Source organism: Cyrtonyx montezumae, unplaced genomic scaffold, assembly GCF_038088225.1.
Source record: "Cyrtonyx montezumae isolate F1298 unplaced genomic scaffold, pur_monq_1.0 scaffold_11, whole genome shotgun sequence".
In the NCBI taxonomy this organism is placed as follows: Eukaryota; Metazoa; Chordata; class Aves; order Galliformes; family Odontophoridae; genus Cyrtonyx; species Cyrtonyx montezumae.
The window spans coordinates 983,914-992,403 of NW_027071837.1; the positions used below are offsets into that span (position 1 = coordinate 983,914).

At 62.2% G+C, this 8,490-nt stretch overlaps 1 protein-coding gene across 1 annotated transcript in view; it reads right to left on the reverse strand.

Annotated features, from left to right (window-relative positions):
- EFNB1 (ephrin B1) overlaps positions 1–7,780 on the reverse strand; it is a 42,146-nt gene extending 34,366 nt beyond the window's left edge. Inside the window, exon 1 of the mRNA XM_065729221.1 lies at positions 7,529–7,780. Coding sequence (XP_065585293.1) covers positions 7,529–7,644 — 116 coding nt within the window. The 5' untranslated portion in view covers positions 7,645–7,780. The remainder of the gene's footprint in view (positions 1–7,528) is intronic.
- Positions 7,781–8,490: the final 710 nt, after the last annotated feature.

The following is an 8,490-nucleotide window of genomic DNA, read 5'->3' on the forward strand; positions in this document are numbered from 1 at the left end:
CAGCTGCCCCAACACCCCCTGGCGCCCTCCCCACCCAAAGCTTCACATCACAAAGGCGCAGCACTGGGGCCGTTCCCTGCATCACCCAGGGGGGAAAAAACCCCCGAGAGCCGACGCAGCCACCCCAGGTCCCCCCGTGCCATCAGCGGGGAGCACGCACCCGGGACGCGTCCCCCGCCCGAGTTTACACCAAGCAAGAATAACACGGCTTGAAAAACAAACACAGCTGAAGGGGAAATTCCAGCTGCCTTCAGCTCCTCGCACCTCCACACGGCTTCCTGAAACCCTAACCCGAGCAGCCCCGCTCTGCCCGGCCGGCACGGGGCACGGAGCCGCGCAGCTCCGCTCCTCATCCCGCAGCCAGGGACGCAGTGATCCCTGCAGGTCCCTTCTGATTGGGGAAATCCTACATTGCACCAACCCGGGCACAACGGGGAGCAGCAGGGCAGGCTGCAGAGGGGACAGCGAGTGCTGCCGCTGCGGACAGAGGGCAGCGCACACACCCCTGCCACCTGCAGACGGCTTCTTTCAGAGATTTTTTTTTTCCTCTTAAAAAAAAAAAAAAGAAAAAGATCCTAAAAATAATTGGCTAATTGGCCCAGCCCCAGTTCCGTGCTCGCAGTGAATTCCTGGCTCACTCTTGCATGAAGCGTTTATTAAATACATCAGAGCAGGAGATTAGGATAAATCACAACACCAGGCAAGCCAGAGAAACCGGGCGGTGCCAGGTGGAAATTTCCCATCGCGCCCAGAGGGAGGAAGCCCGGCACTCATCCCGCCCCACAGCGCTCCCTGCCTGGGGGCACTGCTCCAATGGGGGGGGCCCAGAGCACGGCCCCGCACACCCCCGTCCCCACGAGGGACCGTTCCCCCTCTCCACGCCGGGGCTGCCCCCTCCCCTCGATCCCCAGCACCAAAGCAGAGCCCTTTTAGGGGAAAGTGTAACGCAATACCTGGAAAATTTCTCCCACCCGCTCTCCGCTGCCGGCTGCCAAATTTAAAACATATTTGCTGCTCTGCGCCGAAGAAATGTAACCTGCTGCTTCATTCCAGCACATCGATTCTTTGGGGGCGAGGAAACAATCCACGCTCCCCTCCTCACACGCTGCAGTACCACAACGCAGCTGCGTCCCTCCTGCATCCCCAGCAGGGACGTCCACGCTGAACCGGGGGGCACTCCTGGCGCAGAGCAGCACCCCCAGAGCGGGGCAGGGACCCAGAGCTGCCCAAAGGAGGGGTGGAGCCCTGCAGGAAGGGGACCCCTCAGCCCCACTGCCCCCGGCCCCGCACGCTCCTCAGCTGCAGGAATTTTCCGAAGGGGCTCCGTTCGTAAGCAATGCAGCACCGAGTGGAAAAAGGAGCGGAGCGGGGCGGTGGGGGCCGGGGAGGGCACGCAATGCGTTTCGCAGACGGAGCGATCCGACAGGGCCCATTAAAGGAAACAATTTGTAATACAATAATTATTATGTCGTTTCTCTGGACTCTTTCCTAAGCCTCTCTTTAAACAGTTTGAGGCTTGACGTGTCTGTATAAAACAGACATGATCTGTGGGGCTAAGGATGCTCGAGGACCACGCGCGGTGGGACAGCGCTCTCCTGCATCCCGCAGCCCCAAACCCGGGGTCAAAGGATGCGCTGCATCCCAGGAGGGGGGGGACCAGGACCTGTGCTCCCCCCACTCCACTGCTGTGCTCCCGCGCCCTCAGCTGCACATCTGAGGATCACAGCGGGAGCGAAGAGCAGAGCGGGAGCGAGCAGCACAAATCCCCGGGATAATGAGCCCGGAGGAGGGAGACGGTGGGCTCTGTCTGAGGAGGGAGAGCTGCTTTTATTGGAGAGGCCTAAAAGGGCCATAAATCCTCCGATTCAAAGGCGAGCTCGAGCTCTTTCAAGTCGGAGGAAGGCCTGGGATGTGTCAGCCGGAGGACTAACCGCGCCGCGTCCCCTGCTGAAGTGGCCTCTTCAGCAAAGCTGTTCTGCAGCCCGGGATATTACACCCAGATCCTTTCCATATGCTGCCCGCAGCCCCCCCTGCACACAGCCCCCCCCGCCCCCCTGCACACAGCCCCCTGGCACCTGGTCCACCCCGCTCAGCACAGCGGATAACCCGTGCCTCAGCCAGGTGGGGAAGGGGCCCGGACCTGGGGGGGCCCCTCAGGCTTCCCCCTCGTGTTGGGCTGTGTTACTACACGAGGACAGACAAAGGAGCACGGCCCCATGCTCCAACATGCACCGCTCCGTCCATCCCAAACCTGCGCGGCAGCCGTGGGAGGAAAGCACCGAGCCCTGGGCTGAGGAGCGTGCAACCATTGCTCAGCCGTAATGAGAGGGAATGCACGCAAACATCCCGTGATTGATGTGAGTGGGGTAAGCACATTTATAGCCCACAAGCAGCAAAAGCACACTGTGGGCACCTCGCAGCACCCACCCAACGCTGCTGCACGCTGAGAGCCGAGGATGGGACGCACAGAGCTGGCACAGCATCCCCCAGGCAGCACATCACTCAGCACCCTGCTCCTTCCCCGGCACCGGGGCACGCAGGGAGGTGCACATCCAACCTCTGACCCCTCCAAAGGCCACAACAACAACAAGAGGAGTGAGGCTGGACCTCAGATCCAGGCAAAGCTAGAAGGACTCACTTAAATTTGGGGAAACAAACGCCCAGATGGCACGGCCAGAGCAGCTCTGCCACGACAGCACTCAGCAACACCAGACCCCGCGTGGGGCACCGCTGGGGAGAGCTCACACAGCAGCTGCTGCCGGCTCAAACAAGAGAAAACCACCCCAAAGTGCTCCCTGGGGGCAGCCACAGTGCCTGCAGTGCCCCTGAGCTGCACCACAGCACAGCAACGTTAGCACGGACAGGACCCGGCTACAGCGGGGTGGTGGAACCGGGCACCATGAGATCATGAGCAGGGAAGGGGAATGGAAAAGAAAGCTGCAGAAGGCAGCAGCACTGGACCCTGCTCTCCCCAGCTGAGCACAACAAAGCCCCACGCCAGCGCCGCATTCCTGCCCAGATGTGACGCCGCGATAGCGCCGGGCCCGCGGTCCTCCTGCACTCCCGATACAAGCCATCATTAATTAGACACAGAATGGATTTCAGCTTTGTTTCTCCCCACCCTGTTTCGGCTGCCAGACTCCAAGTAGCATGTGCTACTGATCGCTACAAGATGTTTTCCCACCGGGCTCGGAGCTCTTTGGCTGCCGAGCTGCGGGGACAGGCACGGGGTGCGTGGCAGGAACCCGCACAGGGAAGGGGAACACTACTGCAGGGACACCTCCCTGTGTGCCACGCAGAGCCGTGCGGCTCCAGCACGATCTGTGCCTCTGGAGGAGCTCTGCCACCATGCGCAGTCCACACACACGCACCCATGGGTGCTCACAGAACCTCCTTCCCCCCCCCCCACGGCCCCATCCCAACACAGCTCCAAGGAACTCAGTGGCTGCTCAGCCCCGGACGAAGCTCCAGCTTTTTCACAATCAATCAACCATCCCATCTCAGTGTTGTTTTTTTTTTCCCCCCCTCTTTTAAAGGAAGCAGTTAAACCCATTTTATAGAAGCCAGTGGTATTTACCCGGCTACTGCGAGAGCCGCAGCTCGGCGCTCACTGGCTGCTGCTTCTTTTATTGGAGTTGATGAAGTCATTCCCAGGAGATGTGCACAGAGCCCCGGGTCCCCCCAGCTCAGTGGGGACCCACAGCCATCCCAGCACCCCAACCACCACGAGAAGCAATGCAGGGAAACTCAGGGCCGCACTCAGAGCACTGGGGCTCAGTGCACCCACACCACCCTCGGGAGGTCACACAAAGCCCCCGCACACCACCGCGAGCTCAGCATGTGGCCGTGCGGACCCAAGGGCTCCACGACCCCAAACGCATCCTTTAATCACACCGTTCCCCAGCTCCTCACCCTGCACCCACCGGGGCAACGTTACACCGCACAGCTCCTCCAGGATCCGGCCCGCCACCACCATCCCCAGTGCTAAAACAAAGCCACGACGTGCCGGGCCACAGCACCGTGCCAGCAGAACCCCACAGGGCACCACCACGTCCTGAAGGACGAACAAAAACACCACTAAGGATCGACCAACAGTCCACGCTGGGTCAGCCCATCCTTCCCTCCCCACTCCTTTTCTCTCTGTTTTGTTCTCAGCAAACTGCTCGCAGCTCCACAGCGAGAGCAGATCGGGGAAAACCGACAGGAAGGAGAAAAGCAGCCCAGGAACCAGAGACCCCTAAGAGCCGTGCGGATGATGCGTCCCATTTCCCCCCCTCCTTATTGAAACGCTTTTCAGAGAGCCGAATTCCAGGCCGAAATGAATTTTCCAAGCCATATTTTATGAGGAACGCTTCCTTTTAACGTTTGGCGCGGGAGCCCACCAGGGTCAATATTTCTCCTGAATTACAGCCCAGGGATTGCAGAGCAGATTTCGCCAGAATTCCTCGTGCCATTGCGGGCTGTTTAACAATGGCAGCAGCCCCAGCGCCGCCTGCGAAGCGGCGAGGGGAAGGACGAGCCAGCAGAACCACACTGCAGCTCCCCCTCCATCAGCACAGGGAACGGATCGCAGAGAGCCCCTCTGCACTCCACGGGATGACATGAAAAGCAGATGGGTTCGCCGGGACCCCCGAAAGGGGCTCTGCTCACATCCACGGGATCGCGTGGGGCCCCAACAGCAGCGTGCAGTCGCAGCCCCTCACCCGGCACGGCCGCCGCACGCCTGCAGCCTTCCTTCCTTTAAGGACGCGGAATTATTCACAGTGCAGTTAGAGCAACAAGTCTGGAGCTCGGAGCTCACAGCGGGAGCATTCCCCGAGCTGAGGGCCACGGTCCCAGCCCACGTAGGAACGGGACGCAATGCTGCTGGTACCAGCCACCTTATCAGTGCCCCTCTGATCACAACGGGGCACGAGAACCAATGGAGCACTGCACCCGTGCACAGCGTGACAGAGGGCAGAATACTTCCATTAGACACAGAGACACTACCGAGGCCGAGCATCCAGTGCACGGCACGGCTCCCTTCCGTCTGACACAAAGTTCTACCTCATTACATTATTTCTTCAAGGTTTTCGCTCTCTTTACTCCAGAAATAAACACGAGAACACACTGGGCTGCATTCAGAGCCAACTGAGCCCTGGGACCAGAACTGGGAGCCCCACACCCGCGTGGTTTGGTGACCCTGGGGTGGCAGTCCGGAGGAGGAGTGAGGATCTGGGGCAGTTTGGGGCTTTCCACTGAGTGAGGTTTCTCTGCCCTTCCTTAGGAATGCACCCATGCGTCGTCCTGGCTGGCAGGAGCAGCAGCAAAGGGGCTCTGCCCAATTCTGCGCCCCCTGAGGAGGAGCACAAAGTGAGGAAAAAGGAGCAAAAGAGAAACTGGGGGGAGGTGATGGGGGTGGGAAGCGGTGCAGCGTGAGCCCACACTGCCCTTCAACACTGCTCCTCCAGCATCACCCCACAGCACGGCTGTGACCGCAGCAAGCCGTGCCCCAAACCCCCCCACACAGCGAGGGGACCCCCAAACACCACAAGGGGTGGAAAACACCACGAGGGACGTGAACCCACAGCCACCGGCGGACAGCTCACAGCACAACGACCCCTTCCCACAGGCAGCAGCACTGCCCAGCACACAGCCCCACTCTGCTCAGTGCCAGGGCCGCCCCCCACCTTCCCAGGCCCACACAGTGCCCCCCAGGAGCGCTCATCACCTCCGCTCAGCTCGAGCACAGCACAGCTCAGGATCAGCCCCGGCTGCGGGCACTGCCCCACCGCACCCCCCACCCCACCCTGCAAACCCCACACGGATCTCCAGCTCCAACTGAGCCCTTTTCAAATCAGGTGGTGGTGGTTTCTGGAACCAATTTGCTTTTTCCCCACCCTCCCACCCCTCCGTGCTGACAGAGCAGGCTTATAAACACCAAAGATCAGTTCCTAAGGGGAAAAGTTCCCCCTCTTTTTTTCTTTTTCTATCCTCAATAGGAGGGGGGGGGGAAAGAAAAAAAACCCAAGTAAGAGAATTCACTCATTGGAGTTCCTACAGCCACCAGAGACCTCTCCCCGCTTTCCCAACGCGCTGAATTATTATTCAAGACTTCGTCTGCAGGAGCGCGGCAGTGACGGCACCGAACAGAACCACCACAAACGCTCCGTCCGCGGGGAAGGGCCACGCGGGGTCGGTTCACTCCAAACCTCGAGAACGCGACGGATCTTTTTTGTTTTTTTCCTCTCTTTCACGGAGGGGGGAGAACCGAGATAACCGAGATAAGGGGAGGATTATTCCTCCCCTCAAAGCAGAGAAGGGGTAAGAGAAACAAACAGTCGGCGATGTACAAGATAAAGCCCAGCGAGAGGGCTACCAAAAACATCCCGATACCGTCGGTCCCGAAACATCGACGGGTCATCAGCGACCGCGTCCAGCGCTTAAGATTCCTTTCCAGGCTCCTTCGCCCTCCCGATTCCGGGCGCGGGGGGGGTGGGGTGGGGTGGGGGTGGGGGCCGCGCGCATTGTTCGCGTCCTGAAGCGACGAGCGCAGCCGGGGGGGGTCGGGACTCGGTCTCCCCGCGGTGCCACGTTACGGCGGAAAGCGGGCAGCAAGGGACGGATCCCCCTCCCCTCCCGCACCCCCCGGGGGAGGGGTGGGGGGGAGGGAACACGGCACCGCCCGAGCCCCGCAGCCGCACACCTGCCTTAGGGCAGAAAGCGCCGTTTTTGAGGCTTGAGCCACCTCCCCCCCCCTCCCCCAACCTCGGCCCCCCAGCTCAGTGCTGGGCAGCCTGGTGTCCCCCCCACGGCCACCAAACCCCTCAGATTCCTGCACACCGCTCGGGGGGTAAGGGGGGGGGGGGGGTCGGCTCAGCCTCCTCCCCCGTCAGATTCCTCAGCAGCCTATTTATAAAAGGGGGAAAAAAAAAAAAAAAAAGAAAAAAAGAAAAAAGCCAGCCTAACATTGTGATCGCCACAGCGAATCCAAACCCGGAGCGGAGCCCACCTTCCCCCACTCCCCCCCTCTCCCCACCCCCGGCAGCCCGAGCGCTGCGGGGCGCTCCCGGTGCCTCCAGGCGGGACGCGACGCGCTCCCAACATTCCGGAGCCCCAAAAAAAAAAAAAAAGCCAAGAAAGAAAAAAAAAAGGAAAGAAAAAAAAAAGGCAAAATAGCAAAGAAAAAGAGGCACCACCCGCCCGGGCGGCAGCGAAGCGCTCTGGAAGCGAGCGGACCGCCGCCGGTGCAGCGCTGCAGGGCTCTGTATTCCAAGGGGGGGTTGTGTCCGTCCGTTGAACGCAGCCTCGAGCTCCGGGCGGCTCCGGCGTCGGGCGGCAGCTCCGCACGGCGCGGGCGCTCTTCGCGGCACCACCGACCGCTCCGCTTCCGAGACCACGGAGGTTATTTTAAATATATATATATATATATATATATATATTTTTTTCCTCGCTCTGGGTTTAGATCGATCTTTCCTTATCCTGCCACCGGGGGAGGGCGAGGCGGGCCCCCCCGCACCCCCCGCGCACCCCGTTTTGCCGCACGTACTTGGGGTTGCCGGCGCTCCAAGAGACGGGCTCCAGGCTCTTGGCGAGCGGCGCGGCCAGGCGGCACAGGGCGAGCAGCACCCCCAGCAGCCACCGCCCGCCGCGGGGCCGCGCCATCGTCCCTCGGCGGCGGGACGGCACCGGGCGTCAGGCGCCCATGCCGCGGGGGCTCTCCGCTCCTCAGCCCCGCATCGGCGCCGCGCAGCCCTCGGGCAGCGCCCCGCCGCCGCCGCCGCCGCCGCCCTCCTCCTCCTCCTCTTCCTCCCGCTCCTCCTCTCGCCCCGACGGCGGCTCCGGCGCGTCCCCTCCGCCGTCCCGGCTCGCACAGCGCCGCCGCCCGCCGTGCCGCCCCCTCTACTCCCCTTCGCAGGCAGCGGCGCGGACGACTCAAAGCGGAGCGGCCAATCGCCGCTCGCCCCGACGGGGCCTTCGAGCCGCGGGCACGCCCCTCTCCGCCCCCACCGTCTGTTCTTAAAGGGCACGTACCGCCTCGCGGCTCCCCCTCCCCTCTCACGAGCGGGCGGGGCTGGGGGCCGGGCCGAGGCCGGGCTGTCGGGGCGGTACGTGCCCTTTAAGAACCGGTGGTGGCGCCCCCGACGGCCCCGCCCCGTCCCGCCCTCGTGCCCCGCCCTATGCCCCGCCCACCGGCCCAGCCGCGATCCAATGGCGCCCCCTGGCGGCCGCACGGCGGTCGGTGATTGGCCGAGTGCCGCGCCGAGATTCGCCGCGCGCTTCCCACGCCCCTCGGGACGGGCACTGCGCTGCCCACCGAGGGGGGGAGGGGGGGAGAGTAAGGGGAGGGGGCCAGGGCGTTGTTCCGCTTGGCATGTGAAAGGGCTCCGGCTGAAGCTTATTGCCCCCTAAGTGCGGGTAAATGGGCCACGCCAGAAGGGATTTGTCCCTTTTTGTGGGGACAGAGAGGGGAGATTTGCAAACCGGAGCATCCCCGTCTGATTGCTCCTT